The sequence below is a fragment of the Lolium perenne genome, chromosome 4, assembly GCF_019359855.2.
Source record: "Lolium perenne isolate Kyuss_39 chromosome 4, Kyuss_2.0, whole genome shotgun sequence".
Classification (NCBI taxonomy): Eukaryota; Viridiplantae; Streptophyta; class Magnoliopsida; order Poales; family Poaceae; genus Lolium; species Lolium perenne.
Genome location: NC_067247.2, coordinates 334,523,992 through 334,545,764, shown reverse-complemented (window position 1 = coordinate 334,545,764; position 21,773 = coordinate 334,523,992). Strand labels below are relative to the sequence as shown.

Genomic DNA, 21,773 nt, shown 5'->3' with positions numbered 1-21,773 from the left:
TTTTATCTTGAACGATGAGATATTTAATCTCTCGACACCATGAAGATAACTGTAAAGTTTCTTAAATGATTTGCACTGAAAGAATAAAAAATAAAAGTTATTGTTGTCATGTGTAAATAATTATTTAATTAGCTAGATTACAACGAAAACCATACAATTCTTTGAGTAGAAGCCATCTGAGCTTCAGTCAACTCCAGCGAGCTAGACACTCTAAATTTCCTGAAATGGAAGTCGACAAAGATAACCCACCAATGGCTGTAATCGCAACAAGTAATGTAGACCTGTTTGAAATTAAACAATCACACGAGAAATAAGAAAGCATCCACGATACTTGTAGTAGAAAAAATATAAGCGCCAAACAAAACATGACAAACATGCCTCTTCCCTATCCAAACTATAGTACTTCAGATCATGTTCACCAAAGCTTGCAGCAAGATGAATAGGGTCAGCCTCATCCACATCAAGAATATGCTGGAAAAAACAACAAGAAGATGTTTAAAAAACTAAATGCTAAAAACATTTAGTTAAAAAATAAATAAATCTAAAACATATACACATGACGTACCGCCAAAGAGCTCGGAATAAATAAGAAATCAAGACCATCATCAACGCACTTAAGAAAAACATCCATAACAGAAGGATCCATGAAACCACCACCCTTCATAGCAAGGTAGAAACTATGCCAGCTGACAGACTTACCACCAACTTCAAGTATTTTCTCGGAACTGCAATTGTTAAAAACAACAAGAATAAACATCCGTATATACAAAAATAGATGAAAAATAGATGGAAAATTGAATTCCAATGGTTACCCTTCAATGTAATTCCTAGGAGCCTCAAGTACATCAGCAAACAACATTCTATGCAAAGCAGTTACAGGGACTTCCTCCTCCCCAGATAGCTCCTTAAGCTCAAGACAATCATCAGAATCGCCGTATGCTTATGTTTCATACTCCTGAGACACATTACTACCTCCAACAACATTTTCAGTTTCAGGCTCCTTTCCCTTGCATGTACATGGCCCCGAACGCTCAAGACAACAATCCTCAAGACAATAATCAGAATCAGTGTCTGCATTGCCATCACCCTTCTGTGCCACAGAACTACCTCCAACAACATTTTCAGTTTCAGGCTCCTTTCCCTTGCATGTACATGGCCCCGAACGCTCAAGACAACAATCCTCAAGACAATAATCAGAATCAGTGTCTGCATTGCCATCACCCTTCTGTGCCACAGAACTACCTCCAACAACATTTCCAGTTTCAGGCTCCTTTCTCTTGCAAGCACATGGCTGCTTCTTCAACTCAATTGACAAAAGAGAAACCATATCACGCATCTGATCAGCAAGACCACGTCCCGTTCTTATCATCGACGAAATGAAGATAGTCTTCCACATTTCTTTCAGCTTAGAACGTAACTGTAAATAAAAAACACAATTAAGAATGCAATTTACAATAACACAATAATTAAAAATCAAAAGACATAATAAAAAACCTTACATCATTATGCATTTCACCAGGAAACATATCTGAGATGTGACGATCGACTGCTTCACGAAGATGGTCAGGAATATCAGCACGAGAGTGAAAACCTGGATCTGCCATCTTTTCCAACCTGAACAAGCACTGGAGAACACTAAAATTAGTTCAGGTACAATGTGTGCAGCTTATCAATTTCGAAACTAGAAAAAACAGGACAACAAAAAAAGATTACAACAGAAACCACCTTTGTCGTCGCAATTGCATATCTTCACTACACGTCTAAAACGATACGCGCCTTTGGCGCAAATACATCGACAACCAAACAAACCAAAAGAAAGCAACATAATTTACACGCATGCACTGGCGAAGACGTGTAACAGAGCAGCACCTTTGCTGCCGCTAAACTCTACAACAAATAGGTGCACAAGTACAAGAGATATAGGTGCACAAGTACAAGAGATATACGTGCACAAGTACAAGAGATATAGGTGCACAAGTACAAGAGATATACGTGCACAAGTACAAGAGATATACGTGCACAAGTACAAGAGATATAGGTGCACAAGTACAAGAGATATACGTGCACAAGTACAAAAGATATAGGTGCACAAGTACAAGAGATATACGTGCACAAGTACAAGAGATATAGGTGCACAAGTACAAGAGATATACGTGCACAAGTACAAGAGATATAGGTGCACAAGTACAAGAGATATGCGTGCACAAGTACGATAGACTAAGCTACGCAAGTACAGAACAAATTGTCACACGAGTACCAAGGTCAAACACGAACAAGTACAAGACACAAAGGACAGCAAGTACCAAACAGAAACGGGTGGACATACAGAAGTACAAAACCATCTTATGAACAACCACTGGACAAACCCTAGAAATAGTTCAGGTACGATGTGTGATAAAACTAGACCAAACAGTACAACAAAATGCACAGATAGAAACCACAAGAACCACCAGAGTCATCGAATCTGCATGTCAACACGACACGGGAAACTCAGCGGCTCATCCAGAGCGGGTAAATCGTCAAGAAAAAAGACCAAGAAACCCTAAATAGTGAAACTCAGCAGCTCATCCAGATGCATGTAACCACGAAATGTGGAATTATACGGCTACTCCGACAAAGGCAAACCCTAACTAGTGTTACTCAGAAAGTGTATAACCAAGAAGAGGCGGAAGAAATCGATGAAAAAAGAACGACTTTACTGAGAGAAAACGCATCTGCATCCGCCTTCCGCATATTTTCCATTTGAAAGTGCTACCTCCCTCCCATTAATTCCCCAGAAAACTCACAGCCCGGAAATACAAAGGGAAAATACTGATTCGATCTAATCGAATCAAAGGGAAAAACCAAGATCTTAGAAACCCTAAGCAGGCAGAAAAACGCGACAGCGCTTACCACTGGAGCAGGAAAAACGTCCGCCGACGATGAGTTGCGAGAGGTTCTCGACAGCAACGGAGGAGAAGGGAAAATAGCAGCGCCGCCGACGAGACGACCAGCCGAAGGAACCAGAACCCACGACCAGCCCAGACGACAGAAGAAGAATAAGGGAAAAAACGGAGATAAAGGCAGACGCGAAACGGGTCCCTGTAAACCCGTTAAGTGAGAAGCGGACCCGTTACGAGAAGTGGACGGTTCGCAAAATCACCAGAAAGCAACACGTGTCGAGCGCGGAGGAAGTCCACCGGCAAATTCCGCGCCCCACGTTCAACCACGTGTCGCGCGCGGAGAAAGTCTCTTCCCTTCTCAGAGGTCGGCCTTTTTCTAGAGTTTTCGTTTATAAGTAATGTAAATTTCTCGGCTAAGAAGTCTAGCCATTGTATCTATCTATTATATTATTATATTATTAAAGTACAAGACAACCAATGGTGGAGATTAAGCATTGCAAAACAAACGGATTAGATTTTCCCCACGTAATATACGACCATAATAAACAGGAGGAGAGTCCACGCTATAACAGATATATAGATTCATCATAAAATAACCGACTGCATCGATATCACAGATCGGTCAACATGGACAGTTTCACGACGCTTCCATGGAGTTGCGAATCTGCTATCCAAAACTATGCCCGAGGTCCGCACATGCGAAGCATCAACATCCCCGGCCTGACTTAAAGATTTCGATTGTATCATAGATCCGTCAATCGCTGGAGGCTTGCATGGAGCTACAAATTGAATCTGCGATCCAACACCATGCCCAAGCTGCGTGCGTACGATGCATCCAGATCCTCAACCGGTTGCAGCAGCGGAGAGAAAGCGAAGTGTGAGGCAGTAAATCCAGACGTGAGAGATCTGTAAAGATGTAGAGATCCTAATCAGAGCTAAGTCATCAATGGTCGTACCAACAGGCTCTTAGTTCACACGGATCAACTCAAGCAAGCTATGTCGGGTCTACAGGCTGATTACACTCTGAATGAATAGCTCGGAAGCACGATGTCTTACGGCTCCATGCAAGCCTCGAGCGACTGTGCGTAGACAAGTGCGCACGTGTGAAATCTTATCGGCCAGTCGACAGCAGCACATCATGGAAATTTTTCAGTAGTAAAATCTCAATACGATCTGGAGCAAAACAAGATTCTAAGGTATGTATTTCTGGGCGCTATTTTTCATTATCTGAACCGTCAGGGAGTAAAAACACTTTAATGTATACAAGTATGCTACCATATTTAATTGTTTCAGGTTTTTACATATAAATATTTTCTTAGACCATAGTGTTGTTGGATATATTTTTATTTATTGTTGGATCATCTCAACAGATCTCCAGTGATTCATGGTGGAGCATACTGATAAATAAATGCTGGGTAAATTATTTTTTTTAGGTATGTATTTCTGGGCGCTATTTTTCATTATCTGAACCGTCAGGGAGTAAAAACACTTAATGTATACAAGTATGCTACCATATTTAATTGTTTCAGGTTTCTACATATAAATATTTTCTTAGACCATAGTGTTGTTGGATATATTTTTATTTATTGTTGGATCATCTCAACAGATCTCCAGTGATTCATGGTGGAGCATACTGATAAATAAATGCTGGGTAAATTACTTTTTTTTTGAAACGAGGCAAAAGCTTTGCCTTTCATTGATATAGGAGAAAATAGTTGGCCCATTTATGAGGAAAACTGGCCGAAAAATCGTTAGAACACGACACCACATGCCACCCCCGAGGCTGCGCTCCACACGGGTCGACGACCAACCAGGTCGACACCACACCTTAACGCAACAGGCGGAGGCGAAAGACCAGAGCCACCGCTCCAACTACCACGCCGGCCCCAAGGCCGCGCCCCCCGCCTGGCCGAAGACGGACCCGCCTCCACCGAACCACCAAAACACTCCACAAGTCCCTCTGTCCGGTGGACGTCCAAAGCGAGGCCCCAAGAGGCAAGGCGACACAAGAGCCCGCCCACGCCCGATCCCGCTAGGGATCTAGGGTTTCCCCCAGAGAGCTCTAGCGGAGATCAAGAAACACCCGCTTCGACGATGCCTTCAAGAAGGATGCAGCGCCCACGGGAGTCACCGTCGTCGGTCCTGGACAGCCGCCAAGACAGAGCTTTCGCCGAGCGAAGAGTCCAAGACCTCGCGCCCGCCCAACAAGGACCGGCACAAACCACCCACTACATCCGCCGCATCGCGACCCACGGAGAGCCGTCGTACGCACCCCGCCCCGTAGCCTGAAACGCTCGTCTTCTTGCAGCAACCATCCGGCCAACCTCAAGCCGCCGCCGCGCAGCAGGCTGCACAACCTGAAGCCAAGCCGAAGAGCACCGTGGGCGCCGCCGGAACGCCACATAGAGGGGGCGCCGACCAACACCGACACGGGGCTCGGGGATGAACGTCGAAGCCCACTGACATGAGCTCCCCGCAGACCCGCAGCCGCCACCGCACTTCCATCCTGGCCCAGGACCATGGCCAACACCCCGCCACCCCTGCGCCACGACGGAGACGCCGCCCTGCACCAACAGCGGCCGCGGCCCGCATGGCCCGACAGGCCTAGATCGGGACCCACCCACCGGCGCGGCCTCCCGATGCAGCTCCGCCGTCGCGGCCTCCCGATGCAGCACCGCCGCCGCGGCCTCCTGATGCAGCTCCGTCGGGTCGACGCCGGGCCGCCGCGTGCCCGCCCGTAGCCACCGCTGACGTCGGGGAACGCGAGGGGAAGAATATTGTAAATTACTCTGGGTTTTATTTTCTACCATCAGTTCTGAATCTCACGGACTGAGAAAATATTGTGCATTTAATTCTATATTATTTTTCCACTCTCTATTTGACGACTGACCCACGATCTGAAATACAGTTCAAATACAATTATACAGAGCAATGGAAGATTTAATCTGAATCGCCAAATTTGAAATTATAGATGACAGACTAATTTTCCACCCAGCTTTTTATAATCCTAAAATTGTGGTTTTGAAGGGAATTTGGGAGGCAGAAAATGGGTACAACGGACGGTACTGGGGTAGAAGAAAATATAATGTAAGAATATTGTTAATCAAGTCCAAAACTCCCAATATGGTACCCGTTTTCTATGCCATCTTATATAAGAGAAAGGCCCAAGAACATGAGAGGTTTTAAAGTTGTGTAAATGTTCTATCCCTGGATGATCTTCGTCATATTTTTTTTAACAAGTGATCTTCGTCATTTGAGGTAAGATATTTATATGCACTTACAATAAATTTCTATTTAATAATCACAAAACTTATGCATGGTATTGCCATTTCAAATACAAGCAAAATAGGATTAACAATCGTAAATTAAAAATGATGCTTATAACATATGTTTATCCAAATATGATGATACCGAAGTAGTCACCTTTTTATGCTTACATCTGAAATAATTACTGTTAGACTGCATAGTGTGCCATACTTTATTTCATATCGAGATAAGGTATTGACATATATGAGTGCTTTCTCAACTGAATTATATTTTCTACCCCATAACGCTACGACCCAAAAGTTAGCAAAGAACATATAAGAGTGAGTATATATGTCCTTATATATTATCTTGGATTTCTGTTTTTTTGTTTCCATAAAGATGATCAGTTTTTTCAACTACATCGCGCATCAGATATTATAGTAGGTAAGCAATAAAAAAATATGCATTGAGCTGAAGATAAATAGATTGAAAAGACCAATTTTATCACATGAAAATGAAACGAGTCTAGCCGTGCAGTATGCACGGGCCACCCTGCTAGTTATTCTTGAATACGAAAGTTAAGTACTTAAGCGTAGAAGCGACATACATACTGGAAGTTCCACGGTTTTGGCTCCATCTGACCCGTTTTCTTGTCCTTAATCTGGTATGCTCCCCGGAGATCACTTATGTGATGATATTGGGCCCAAACCAAGGAGACTCGAGCTTCTGATATTTTTCTTGCTTCAATCGAAGGTAACTCACCGACCTCAAAAGATCGAGGCCTTAGTCGACGACTACGGTAATTTCTCAAGTTTTGCTGATACGCCGTTGCCCGGGCGAGTGCCACATCGCGGGCTTCATCCAGTACGTCCACGTCATCTTCGAGTGCCTTAGTTGACGCGATCTCTTCATATTATGCAACTCGTGGAGCATTGTGTGTAATTTCGACTGGAAGCATAGCTTCCACACCATGGACTAAGAAGAACAGAGTTTCATGCATAGTTGTATTTGGAGTTGTCCTTAAGCTCCATAGGACGGAGGGGAATTCCTTGAACCAAGTGCCCCTGGCCCTCTTCAGTGGTGTTAGCAACCGCTTTTTAATGCCACTGCATATGAGCCCATTAGATTTTTTTAACTTGTCCGTTCGTTTGTGGGTGCGCCACCGAGGAAAACTTCAGTTGGATGCCAAGATTGTCACAAAACTCCTTGAACTCTCCTTCGGTGAAGTTAGAGCCATTATCCGTGATGATACTATGAGGCACGCCGAAGCGGAAAACGATTGACTCCATAAAATTCACTGTTGTTGTCGCCTCGGTTGTTGTAACTGGCTTTGCTTCAATCCACTTTGTAAACTTGTCGAACCCAACAAGCATGTAAATGTGTCATCGAAGTGAAGACTTGTGTAATTTTCCAACCACATCTACAACCCACTCAATGAAGGGCCACACTACAGGTATCGGAATCATCTATGCCACCGTGAGGTTTCTTAGGGAACATCTGACATCTCTCGCAGGTTTTGACAATATCCTTGGCGTCTTCCACAACAGTTAGCCAATAGAACCCTGCTCTGAAATCCTTGGCTGTGATCGCCCGATAACTTGCATGATGCCCGTAAATCCCTTCATGTATATCCTTGAGGATAGCTTGCCCTTCCATGGGTGTGACACACTGCTGAAGTATGCATGTGTTATCACCAGAATTTGACCGGATCAGAGGTGGGCCGTGATTAAGATGGGCTTGAAGAATATACACGAAAGATATACATGAATCGGCCTTGTGCACGAAGTTTGGGCTAGTGTGCCCGTGTATCTGTAAATATAGTAGGATACGTGTCGGTTAGGTAGAATTTGGCTCGTACACGGTTGGGATTATTCCCACGTTAGAAAGTCTACGGACTATAAATATGTATCTAGGGTTATTGAGAAAGACAACAATCATGTTCACCACAAACCAATCTAGGCGCATCGCCAACCCCTTGTTTCGAGGGTTTCTTCCGGGTAAGCATCATGCTGCCTAGATCGCATCTTGCGATCTAGGCAGTATACGTTTATTCGTTGTTCATGCGTTGCTCGTGCTGAAGCCTTGTTGATGGCGAGCAACATAGTTATCATAGATGTGTTAGGGTTAGCATTGTTTTACCATGTCATATGCTTTTATCCATGCAACCCTTAGACGTCTAGCCGCCTTTACACCTATCTTAGGTGTAACGGCGGCACCTTGCTTGATCTTTGTTTAGTAGATCCGATCCGTTATGATTGCTCCTTGTTCTTCAAGGATTAGTTTAATATCTGCATAGTTAGGCCTTGCAAACGGGTTGAAGGATCCAGTAGCACGTAGGGTGTAGTTTACTAGCCCTAGATACGATGTTCCGGGAATCAACTCCATGTTGGTTTTTAGGCCTTATCTAGGGCTGGCTTATTATTATCTTGCGTAGCTGCCAGGCTCAATCACGCGTAGGATGTTTCGATTATGCGGTGAAAACCCTAAATCATCGTAGGTCGTTTTAGCTTTATATTGATCAAGCAGGACCACCATGTAATCGTAGACCTCATACAAATCATGGGTGGATCGGCTCCTTGAGCCGATTCACAGGACAACCTGAGAGCCGATCGAGGCTCGTATTTAATGTTTACGTGTATGCCATGCAGGAAACTAAGCGAAGCAAATCGATCACCTTCCTGGCCAGGTATAGGTCAGGTGGCACGCCCTTGCACCAGCATCGGGACGTGCGTGCCGGAGCTTTGCGGGCCGTCGCTCGGAGGGACCAGGGCCAGCCGCAGTTCTGGGAGCCTCCCGGCTCTACGTGTTGCCCGTCGCTACTCGCCGGTGGGTTTCGGACGCCAACACATTCTGGTACGCCCGGTGGGACAGTCTTCGACATCAACGGCATCGCCATCTGCATCTGAGATGGTGGAAGGTCCTCCAGTTACGTACGAAGATCTGACTGAGGAGCTCAAGAAGAAGTATGACGATGTCAAAGCTATCTTCGAAGCCGACCTCATCGGCTCTTTCCAGAGGACCCGCTCACACGGCATCAGGTGGAAAGGGTTCTCACCTGAAGGCGCGCTCGATGGAGTGGACCGGTCTACCCCTTCAGAAGAACGCACCAGGTCTCTTCGTCAGGAGGTTAATCACATGGTGGCTCATTCGCTACACCGCCATTCTGAGAGCCTGGTGAACGCTTTGGAGCGTGTCGCGCTTCGGGTGATCCAGGAAATCATGAGGCACCAGTACTCTCCGACAGGACCTGCTCTAGGGACTCACCAAGGAGAGATACCACTCCAGACCCGACCACCGCTGCCGTTCGCGCTGGCAGCACCAGAAGTGCCGAGTTCACCGGCATTCATCGTCTACAAGATCGGTGGTGACCCTAGCGATTACCAGTTCTTGTATGAGGCGCCTAAGGAGATCCCTCACGGATACACGTGCACATATGTGCCAGACTGCAGTAACTGGGCGCTCACGAACCAGACTGCAACAGCAGGGGTTTCTGGAACAGCAGGAGGGGCTTCTGGATCAGATCTTGAGAAGCAGACGTGGCTAACTAAGTATGCCACTCCAACAAATCTCCAAAGCTCAACTCCTGCAGCTAGCTCGGATCTTGAGAAGCAAGCATGGCTAGCTAAGTATGCCACTCCAGCGAATCTTCAGAGCTCGACTCCTGCAGCTAGCACCGCGGATCAGATCAGTACAATCTTGAGAGACCAGTTCGGCATGGTGCCGAAAAGGAGGGCAATCGGCTATTCCAAGCCGTACCCCAACGAGTACGATTTGATCCCGCTACCACCCAAATATCGGCTCCCTGAATTCTCCAAGTTTAGTGGGTCAGATGGCTCCAGTTCAATCGAGCATGTGAGCCGATATTTGGCACAGCTGGGCACGATCTCAGCGGCAGATGCACTACGCGTGAGGTTTTTCGCACAGTCCCTCACAGGATCGGCTTTCGGGTGGTACACCTCGCTGCCACCAGATTCAATCCGGACTTGGAAGCAGATGGAAGAGCAGTTCCACATGCAGTATCATTCAGAGGCTTCCGAGGCTGGTATTGCCGATCTAGCACAAGTACGACAGAAGCGCGGAGAAACAGTGTCAGAATACATCCAGCGCTTCAGGACCATTAGGAACCGATGCTATTCGGCTCGTTTGACTGAAAAAGAAGCAGTCGAGTTGGTGGTGGTGGGTCTCGCATCGCCGATCAAGGATATGGCTTCCCAAGCAGATTACCCTTCACTGGCGCATATGGTTCAGAAACTGTTATTATATGAACAACGCCACCCAGAGTTGTACCAGGACAAATTCAAGCGTGCGGTAGTCCTGGTTGAGACAGAGGAAGATGAAGGCTCTGCGGGAGATCAAGAGGTAGCAGTGGCTGAATGGACTCGGGGGGCAAACCCCGTGTCCTGCAAATGGGTTAAGCCACAAGGTCCTCCAAGAGGGTTTGACTTCGACGTGACAAAGCTGAGCAAATTTTCGACCTCTTACTCAAGGAGAAGCAGCTAAAGTTACCCGAAGGCCTCAAAATCCCCACGGCACAGGAGTTGAACGGAAAGCCATACTGCAAATGGCATAACACGTTCACCCATACCACCAACGACTGCAGGGTGTGGCGTCAGCAGATCCAAATGGCGATAGAGCAAGGGCGTCTGATCTTCAGCCAGTACGCCATGAAAGTCGACACGCACCCCTTTCCCGCCGTTAACATGGTGGAGTACGCTTACCCCGGGAGGTGCCAGCCAGGTTTCTCGTTCAGCATCAACATGGTCGGGCCTGCGCACCACCCTGGTAAGGACAGAGATGAGAGCAGTCGCTCTCGTGGCAAGGACAAGGAGGAAGCCGTTCCACGCGATCGGCTCCGAAACGATGGCAAGCGCTACATCACAGAGGGAGAAGTGAAGAATGTGCGATATCAACGACCTCTCTCTGATCACCTCCTCAACAAATATGTGAGTCAGTACGACCAACGCCGATGATACAACGACGATGACGAAAGAGATCGTCTGGCTAGCAGGGACGCCAGGAGATATCGTCGGCATGATCGAGACGAGGAAAGATATGAGCGTCATGCCAAGGAGAAGTCAAGAGAGCAGGACGACGTGGACAGGCATTGGGACTGTCCCTTCTTCAAACACTGCTGGGATTCAGGAATGAGCCGATTGCCCACAATCGGCAACTGCCCAGAATGTAGACAGAAGAAGAAGGGCACAGGAGACGTGTCAGTGTTCAAGCGTCTAGGACCTCTCCCATCTCGGAACAAGCAAGCTGAGTCCTCTCGGGTGGAAGATCTCGAGGAGCTAGAAGAAGTCGACATTGGTCTTGGGGATAAGCCACGACCAACTTTCATCAGCAAAAAGTTAGATCCACATCTCAGGAGCCAGATGATAGCTCTGTTAAAAGAATACCCAGATTGCTTTGCATGGGATTACACAGAGATGCCTGGGTTAGACAGGAGCATCATTGAGCATCGGCTCCCGCTCAAGAAAGGATTTCGGCCATTCCAACAACGAGCACGTCAGATGAAGGCCGAAATTCTCGAAGAAGTCAAGAAGGAGATCGAGAAAATGTTAGCCGCCGGGTTCATCAGGCCATGCAGGTACGCTGAATGGATCTCCAGTATCGTACCTGTAGAGAAAAAGGACGGCCGATGGTGTGTGGCCATAGATTTTCGAGATCTCAACAGAGCCACTCCAAAGGATGAATATCCAATGCATGTGGCAGAAACATTGATCAATGCAGCTGCTGGCCACAAGGTGTTAAGTTTCATGGACGGCAACGCCGGCTACAACCAGATTTTCATGGCTCCAGAAGATATACACAAGACTGCATTCCGAGTACCAGGATCAGTGGGCTTGTTTGAATATGTGGTCATGACTTTTGGGTTGAAGAATGCCGGTGCAACGTACCAACGAGCCATGAATTAGATTTTTCATGATCTGATCGGCAAGTTGGTGGAAATCTACATCGATGACGTGGTGGTCAAGTCTGTCTCCATGGAAGGACACTTGGATGATCTACGACGCATCCTAGACCGGACTCGGAAATTCGGACTGAGAATGAATCCAAAGAAGTGTGCCTTTGGTGTGACGGCCGGTCAGTTCCTAGGTTTTCTGGTTCATGAACGAGGAATTGAGATCGGCCTGAAAAGTCAGGAGGCAGTACGTACCATGCAGCCGCCTACAACGAAGAAGGAGCTCCAACGTCTTATCGGCAAGATCAACTTCGTCCGATGGTTCATCTCTAATCTGTCAGGACGAATTGAGCCGTTCATGGCGTTGGTGAAGATCAAATCTGATGACGAGTTTCACTGGGGGGCAGAACAGCAGCAGGCGTTTGACGAGATTAAGCGGTATCTAACAACGCCGCCTGTGCTAGTTCCACCTCAGCAAGACAGGCCGTTCTATATCTACTTATCGGTAGCTGACACGTCCATCGCTTCAGTAGTGGTGCAACTCTATGAGGGTGTTGAAAAGGTCGTTTTCTACCTCAGCAGAAGGATGTTGGATGCAGAGACAAGGTATCCTGAGGTCGAGAAGTTATGCCTCTGCCTATTCTTCACCTGCACCAAGCTTCATCATATCCTTTTGACGGCAGAAATCATCGTCATATGCAAGTCAGACATTGTCAAGCACATGCTGTCGGCTCCTGTTTTGAAAGGCCGACTTGGTAAGTGGATGTTTGCGTTATCGGAATTCGGTCTCCGGTATCAGCCTGCGAAAGCAGTCAAGGGACAAGCGTTGGCCGATCTCATAGCTGAACGGATCAATACTAATATAGCAGCACTATCTGTACGTGCATGGGCTATGTTCTTCGATGGATCGGCTTGTGACGATGGTTGTGGCATCGGCATTCTACTCGTGTCGCCTCGGGGGGCAACATATTCCTTCTCTATCAGGCTATCTACCCCTTGCACCAACAATGTCGCCGAGTATGAGGCAGTGCGCAAGGGAATGGAGTTGCTTTTGGAAGCCGGGGCAGAGGCGGTGGAGCTTTTTGGAGACTCGAAGTTGGTGATCTCCCAGCTCACGGACGAATACAAGTGCGAGAGTGAGTCACTCTTCCCATATTGGATGGAATGTCGTGAGCTGATGACACATTTTCGGTACATCAACTTCAATCGGGTCCCATGATCTCAGAATACCGACGCTAATGATCTCGCACAGATGGCGTCAGGATACAAGGACATACCAGACGGGTCAGAAGTTCAGGTGCAGTTCCTGGAATAGGATGATTGGAGAGCCGATATCTTCAATTACTTGAAGGATTCGGCTCGGGGGGAACCTAAACGGATAAGGTACAAGGCCATGAAATATGTCCTTATAGGAGATGACATGTTCTACAGGACGTTGGAAGGGTTACTACTCAAATGCCTGGGACCAACTGAGTCTAATCGGCTCTTACATGAGGTGCATGAAGGCGCCTGTGGAACTCACCAATCGGCTCATAAGATGAAGTGGCTGATCAGGCGATCAGGGTTTTATTGGCCCACCATGCTTGAGGACTGCTTCAAGTACTACAAGGGATGCCAAGCGTGTCAGATGTTCGGGAAGATTCAGATGGTACCCGCATCAGCAATGAACCCCATCATCAAGCCTTGGCCATTTCGAGGTTGGGGCATGGATATGATCGACAAAATCCATCCTGCGTCAAGCAAAGGCCACGAGTGGATCATGGCCATTACAGATTACTTCACCAAATGGGTGGAGGCCGTCCCTATGAAGAAGGTAAAATCAGAAGATGTGATCAAGTTTGTAAAAGAACACGTCATTCATAGGTTCGGGATTCCCCAAACCATCACGACCGATGGAGGTTCGGTCTTCATTTCTAAGGAATTCAGAAAGTTCTGCGATGACACGGGAATTAAGCTGATCCGATCATCTCCATATTACGCTCAAGCCAATGGGCAAGCTGAAGCGTCCAATCAGAGCCTGATCAAGCTGATCAAGAGGAAAATTGACGAGAACCCTAGGGTTTGGCATGAAACGTTGTCAGAAGCTTTGTGGGCCTACCGCATGTCATGCCATGGAGCTATAAAAACTTCGCCATACCAGCTTGTCTATGGGCAGGAAGCCGTATTACCTTGGGAGATTACGGCTGGATCGAGACGTGTCACGTTTCAAAATGATCCAACAACTGAAGAATATGCAGCCCTGATGAGTGATACCATTGAGGATGCAACGGAACTTAGACTTTGGTCGTTGGAGAAGATTAAAGAAAATAAAGCCAGAGTAGCTCGTGCATACAATAAGAAAGTGAGACCAAAGGAGTTTCAGGTTGGTGATCTAGTATGGGAAGCCGTGTTGCCATTAGGAACCAAGGATAAAGCATATGGCAAATGGTCTCCTAATTGGCACGGTCCGTACAAAGTCGTCCAGGTTTTGAAGGGTAATGCATACATGCTGGAACAGCTGGACGGTGTTAAGTTCCCAGCAGCCGTCAATGGTCAACACCTCAAGAAATATTTCCCAAGCATGTGGGACGATGGACAGTGAAACATGGGGGCCGATGTATAAAATCGGCCAGTAAAAAAAAAAATTTATGCAAATCACAGCCGATGCGCAGACATCGACTTGAGAAATATGGATACCAGTACAGCCGATGCACGGACATCGACTTCAGAATAATAAAAAGCCGATGCAGAGCCATCGACTCTAGAGGAATAAGCTCAATTGAGCAGGTTAACAGATCAGTTTCAGGCCAGAGACCATGGCGTTTGAGATGATTCTCCCATTGGATTTGCTGACGAGTTGAATTTGCGCGTTTGAGATTGGAGGATGGCGTGGACACGGATAAGATCTGTTTGACTGCGTGAATAGGCAACTGATTTGGCCTTAAAATGCATGTTATGGTAGGAGCCGATGCTCTGCCATCGGCTCTTTGCGCGTTGATTTCGTTTGACAATCGGCAAAATTGGCGAGAAGGCAAAATTAATAGAGGAATATTTTCTTCATTAATAAAGGATTTCTTACAGAGAAAAAAAAACTGCCAGGTCACGCGGAGAAGTTGAGAAGGCAAGGCATCATGATGAAGGATACTGCGACGGTTCTGCTCTGCCACGACATGACCCGACGAAGAAAAAACAGAGTGGTTTTGGAATTATCATTTCCAAAACCAGGGGGGCATGTATTATCACCAGAATTTGACCGGATCAGAGGTGGGCCGTGATTAAGATGGGCTTGAAGAATATACGTGAAAGATATACATGAATCGGCCTTGTGCACGAAGTTTGGGCTAGTGTGCCCGTGTATCTGTAAATATAGTAGGATACGTGTCGGTTAGGTAGAATTTGGCTCGTACACGGTTGGGATTATTCCCACGTTAGAAAGTCTACGGACTATAAATATGTATCCAGGGTTATTGAGGAAGACAACAATCACGTTCACCACAAACCAATCTAGGCGCATCGCCAACCCCTTGTTTCGAGGGTTTCTTCCGGGTAAGCATCATGCTGCCTAGATCGCATCTTGCGATCTAGGCAGTATACGTTTATTCGTTGTTCATGCGTTGCTCGTGCTGAAGCCTTGTTGATGGCGAGCAACGTAGTTATCATAGATGTGTTAGGGTTAGCATTGTTTTACCGTATCATATGCTTTTATCCATGCAACCCTTAGACGTCTAGCCGCCTTTACACCTATCTTAGGTGTAAGGGCGGCACCTTGCTTGATCTTTGTTTAGTAGATCCGATCCGTTATGATTGCTCCTTGTTCTTCAAGGATTAGTTTAATATCTGCATAGTTAGGCCTTGCAAACGGGTTGAAGGATCCAGTAGCACGTAGGGTGTAGTTTGCTAGCCCTAGATAAGATGTTCCGGGAATCAACTCCATGTTGGTTTTTAGGCCTTATCTAGGGCTGGCTTATTATTATCTTGCGTAGCTGCCAGGCTCAATCACGTGTAGGATGTTCCGATTATGCGGTGAAAACCCTAAATCGTCGTAGGTCGTTTTAGCTTTATATTGATCAAGCAGGACCACCATGTAATCATAGACTTCATACGAATCATGGGTGGATCGGCTCCTTGAGCCGATTCACAGGACAACCTGAGAGCCGATCGAGGCTCGTATTTAATGTTTACGTGTATGCCATGCAGGAAACTAAGCGAAGCAAATCCATCACCTTCCTGGCCAGGTATAGGTCAGGTGGAACGCCCTTGCACCAGCATCGGGACGTGCGTGCCGGAGCTCTGCGGGCCGTCGCTCGGAGGGACCAGGGCCAGCCGCAGTTCTGGGAGCCTCCCGGCTCTACGTGTTGCCCGTCGCTACTCGCCGGTGGGTTTCGGACGCCAACAGCATGTGATGCCCCTTTTATATAACTCGCCATTCACTACTCTAAACGCTTTAGAACGTCGAGCGATCCATCGTGCTTCGACCTGGTTGTCTGATAATTATTTGATTTGTAGATACGTGATAACCCACAAGTATAGGGGATCGCAGCAGTCTTCGAGGGTAGTATAACCCAATTTATTGATTCGACACAAGGGGAGACAAAGAACACTTGGAAGCCTTAACAGCGGAGTTGTCAATTCAGCTGCACCTGGAAACAGACTTGCTCGCAAGAGTTTATCAGTAGTAACAATTTTATAGCAGTAGCAGTAGTGAAATAACAGCAGTAGAGTAACAAAGACAGCAGTAGTGATTTTAGTAAACAGCAGGATTAAAATACTGTAGGCACGGGGACGGATGACGGGCGTTGCATGGATGAGAGAAACTCATGTAACAATCATAGTAGGGCATTTGCAGATAATAATAAAACGGTGTCCAAGTACAAAGCAATCAATAGGCATGTGTTCCAATTATAGTCGTACGTGCTCGCAATGAGAAACTTGCACAACATCTTTTGTCCTACCAGCCGGTGGCAGCCGGGCCTCAAGGGAAACTACTGGATATTAAGGTCCTCCTTTTAATAGAGTACCGGAGCAAAGCATTAACACTCCGTGAACACATGTGATCCTCACATCACTACCATTCCCTCCGGTTGTCCCGATTTCTGTCACTTCGGGGCCATCGGTTCCGGACAGCGACATGTGTATACAACTTGCAGGTAAGATCAATAAACAATGAATATCATGATGAAACAATAACATGTTCAGATCTGAGATCATGGCACTCGGGCCCTAGTGACAAGCATTAAGCATAACAAGTTGCAACAATATCATCAAAGTACCAATTACGGACACTAGGCACTATGCCCTAACAATGTTATGCTATTACATGACCAATCTCATCCAATCCCTACCATCCCCTTCGGCCTACAGCGGGGGAATTACTCACACATGGATGGGGGAAACATGGCTGGTTGATGGAGAGGCATTGGCGGTGATGATGGCGATGATCTCCTCCAATTCCCCGTCCCGGCGGAGTGCCAGAACGGAGACTTCTGGCTCCCGCGACGGAGTTTCGCGATGTGGCGGCGTTCTGGAGGCTTTCTGGCGACTTCGACTTCTCTCCGTGCGTTTTTAGGTCGAAGGCAATTTATAGTCCTAAGGAGGGCGTCGGAGGCCGGCCGAGGGGGCCACACCATAGGGCCGCGCGGCCCCCCCCTAGGCCGCGCCGCCTTATGGTGTGGGGCCCTCGGGCCTCCACCTTATTTGTCCTTCTGGCTCCGTCAGTATTCTGGGAAAATAGGGCCTTCTGCATAAATTCCGAGGATTTTCCCAAAAGTTGGATTTCTGCACAAAAACGAGACACCAGAACAGTTCTGCTGAAAACAGCGTTAGTCCGTGTTAGTTGCATCCAAAATACACAAATTAGAGGCAAAACAATAGCAAAAGTGTTCGGGAAAGTAGATACGTTTTGGACGTATCAACTCCCCCCATGCTTAGCTTATTGCTTGTCCTCAAGCAATTCAGTTAACAACTGAGCGATAAAAGAACTTTCACGAACACATTTGCTCATATGATGTATATATTCTCATGCTATGGCTAATACTTAAACAGTTCATAATGAGATACATGCAAATAAGATCATCTAACAGCTATGTCAATCATGGAGAGGTACCAACAATTAATAATAAGCATCATGAATCATGTATATAAACAGGATTGCAATGTTCATAAGAGAGAGTATGATAAAGTGGTATCTCGCTTGCCCGTATTTGATTGGCAAAACATAAATGCCCAGGCACCTCTGGAGTTCATAGAAAGACTAGAAGTAGTGATTGTCAAAGATAAAAGCATCAAAGTTATACCACAATCAATCATATTTTGAGACAAGCATATTATACTAAGAATGATAGTTGTGCTCTCAAGATAGTGCTCAAAGAAATAATGGAGACACAACATAAAAGTAAAAGATTGACCCTTCGCAGAGGGAAGCAGGGATTAACATGCGCTAGAGCTTTTCATTTTTGAAATCAGGAGCAAAATTATTTTGAGAGGTGTTTGTCGTTGTCAACGAATGGTAATGGGTACACTAACTACCTCGCCAACCGGACTTTCAAGAGCGGCTCCCATGAATTATTTGCATGTTTATGTGGCACTCCTTCCAACCTTTCTTACACAAACCATGGCTAACCGAATCCTCGGGTGCCTGCCAACAATCTCATACCATGAAGGAGTGCCTTTTTATTTTAGTTTTATTATGATGATGACACTCCCCCCAACCTTTTCTTACACAAGCCATGGCTAACCGAATCCTTCGGGTGCCGTCCAACAATCACAAACCATGGAGGAGTGTCTATTTAGGTTAATTAATTTGGGACTGGGAATCCCGTTGCCAGCTCTTTTTGCAAAATTATTGGATAAGCGGATGTGCCACTAGTCCATATGAGAGTCTGTCAAAAGTAAATGACAAGGTTGAAAGCTAAACACCACATACTTCCTCATGAGCTATGAAACATAAACACAAATTGAGAAGCATTTTGAAGGTTTTAAAGGTAGCGCATGAGAATTTACTTGGAATGGTTTGAAATGCCATGCATAGGTATTTATAGTGGACACTTTGGAACAACTTGGTTTTCAGGTGTTTGGAAGCACGAGCAGCGTTCCCGCTCAGTACAAGTGAAGGCTAGCAAAAGACTAGGGAGCGACAAATCAAGAGAGCAGTAACTGTCATAATCATGCTTGCGGCAAAATAAATTAACGGAGGCATAAAAGTGATACAAGAACTCTGAAGCAATATAAATCATCGAGGCTTAATTGACTTTGGTTCAGTCATATGCATGCGTGAGCATGTGCCAAGTCGATATAAATGAATTATTCAGAGGAGGATACCACAATGCCACACTTACTTATGAATAAAACAATGCAAGCAAACATCCATGATATGCTACTCATATTAATAAATTGGAGCTAAACATGAGAGATCATAAACTACTAGACTTTCTCAAATAACATATACCTCACATGAACCAACTAAGCATGCTCACATGGATGAGTATATGTACAAAAATGAAAACAAATAGAGTTCATACCAGCCTCTCACCACAATCCAATTGTCGTAGATCGTCATTATTGCCTTTCACTTGTGTAGCTTGGATAATATGAAATGAAAACCACTCTCCAGCCACCGAAGACCATTGAACTCATAATGAACTTTACAAACCAAAGAAGAACAGCAAATGTTTTTGGTGTTTTTGAATTAGAAACAAGAACAAAAGGAAACAAGCAAACAAAGCAAAATCTTTTTGGGGTTTCTTATAGCAGACTAGCAATAGCAAATAAAGCGAAACAAATGCAAGAAACCAAAGCAAACAAATGGTGAAGAGAAACAACAGAAATATTTTTGGTCTTTTTGTGGTTTGGGAAGGAAACAAAGCAAAAACAAGAAATGGCAAACTAGAAGACTCACATAAACACAAAGCAGCAGAAATTCGTCAAACTTGACAGCAGTACAGTACTCGATTTTTAATAAATTCTTCCACTGCTCAAATCGAAAAGTGTTCAACTAATGAAAGTTAGATAACATCCTGGGGAACATGCACAAAAATTGGCTTCACAAAATACTGTTCTGGCTATTTTTGAGAATTTTTACGGTAACAGTCCAGAATCTGTTTTCAGGCAGCACTTCCCCAAATATCATCGTCCTCTCATTAGAAAACCACTCAAACAAACAAAACAAGTATATACAAGTATCCAGCAATCATAATATGCAAAGAATGAGTGATGCCGGTATACCTCCCCCCAAGCTTAGGCTTTTGGCCTAAGTGGAGTTCAATCCCATCGAGACCATGAGGTTGTATCTCCGTAGTACGACGAAGATGGATCATATTCCGGGTATGTGCTAGAAGAAGCACCCGGATACGTGACGGTGTAGTCGTAAGAGGGCTCGGCGTCCTCGGAGTCATGCTGCTGGTGGAAGTCTTGTATCTTCATATGTTCATCCACCTCCTCCTTAGTGCGCGACCATGATTGCCTGTCAATACTGAACAAACCTGGCTGGGGAAAAGGGATTTCCTTCTCATCCCCGTCAGCAAACAACATTCTATAGACCATATTATCTAAAGTAGAATCAGCGGTAACAAAATGATGACTCTTCACAGCAGCAATATCGAGTCTCCTAGGGGTTAATGGCACATCATTAGGATCAAGAGGAAGTCTTAAATGTGTTAAAACGCGTAGTGCAATAGTTCCTCCAAAAATAGGCCCCCTATTAGACAGGCGGCGAGCAATAAGAGAACCAAGATGATAAGATGTCCGACCAGTAAGTGCAATATTCAAGAAAGCAAGATGGTAACTAGAAATATTGCTAGTGTTCTCCCTACCAAGAATGCTAGTAGCAATGTAATATGTAAAATACTTAATGGCGGGGTGTTGAATGTTCCTTATCTTGCCACGCTGAATGGTGCGACAATCATCATCGGTGATCCCTCGATAGAGCTCCAACAGGTCCCGGGGGTTGTCATCAATTCTCCTTGCTGTACCTACAGGGGCAATATCCAATGCACGACAAAAATCTTCCAATTCCATAGTAACAGGATTACCATAGATCTTGAATGCAACTGTCGGCTTATATTGCGTGTTGTTGAACTTGAAGCTCTCGACGAAAATTTTGGTGAGCATGTAGTATTGCTCCCTTTCGTCTCCCACGTAGGTGGTTAAGCCCGCCCTATTGACAAGGGTGAAGAAATCATCCAATATCCCTGCATTTCTCAGAAAATCATAGCATGGAAAAGACGAAGCATTAGGAGCCTCGTTGTCCTCTTCGGGCGCGAAGCTAGGCGCGATGATATCCTCATTGTACGATCGCCTAAGTCGGGTGGCGGTCCTAGAAGGCCTCCCGGTGCTGGTTGTTCCTCTCTTGAACAATTCTCCAAAGTTGAACTTCTTCATCTTTCTTTTCTGAAAATTTTCAACAAACAATATAAAATTTGATTTGGTGACATATAATCAAGGGGAACTACTATAGGAACTTGCTAGAGTACTAATCATGCATCAAAACTAGTTTATACAACTTAGAACAAGCATGCAAGCTCACTAAACATGTTACCTACAGCAACAAAATATTCAAGATATACTCAACCAAACAAAATTCTACTTGGATAGGCGGAGGAGTCACATACCGGAGAGCAAATGTGCCAAATTTCAGACAGAAATCTGGGCTGAGCAAAGAGATCAAAAAATCCTGAGCTCTTGAGCAAAAACGCGAGTGAGAGAAAGCTGGTTCGAGTTTTTTCGGGAGAGAGAATATGCTGGGAGAAAGAGATGAAGTAGTGGGG

The 21,773-nt window shown here is 45.7% G+C and overlaps 1 protein-coding gene across 1 annotated transcript; it reads right to left on the bottom strand.

The window, feature by feature from the left end:
- Positions 1–940: 940 nt before the first annotated feature.
- Positions 941–1,622, bottom strand: LOC127347888 (uncharacterized). Its single transcript, XM_051374031.2, has 2 exons — positions 1,500–1,622; positions 941–1,417 (listed from the first exon to the last, which is right to left on the bottom strand). Exons 1-2 carry the CDS (start codon positions 1,602–1,604, stop codon positions 941–943), a joined length of 582 nt encoding a protein of 193 aa, XP_051229991.2. The 5' UTR covers positions 1,605–1,622.
- Between the last annotated feature and the right edge of the window lie 20,151 nt (positions 1,623–21,773).

Excerpts from the sequence above, each read along its gene's own strand:
- LOC127347888 (XM_051374031.2), bottom strand. The coding sequence starts at position 1,604 with ATGGCAGATCCAGGTTTTCACTCTCGTGCTGATATTCCTGACCATCTT. Across the intron at positions 1,418-1,499 it reads CTGGTGAAATGCATAATGAT|TTACGTTCTAAGCTGAAAGA; the intron begins GTAAGGTTTTTT and ends TTTTATTTACAG.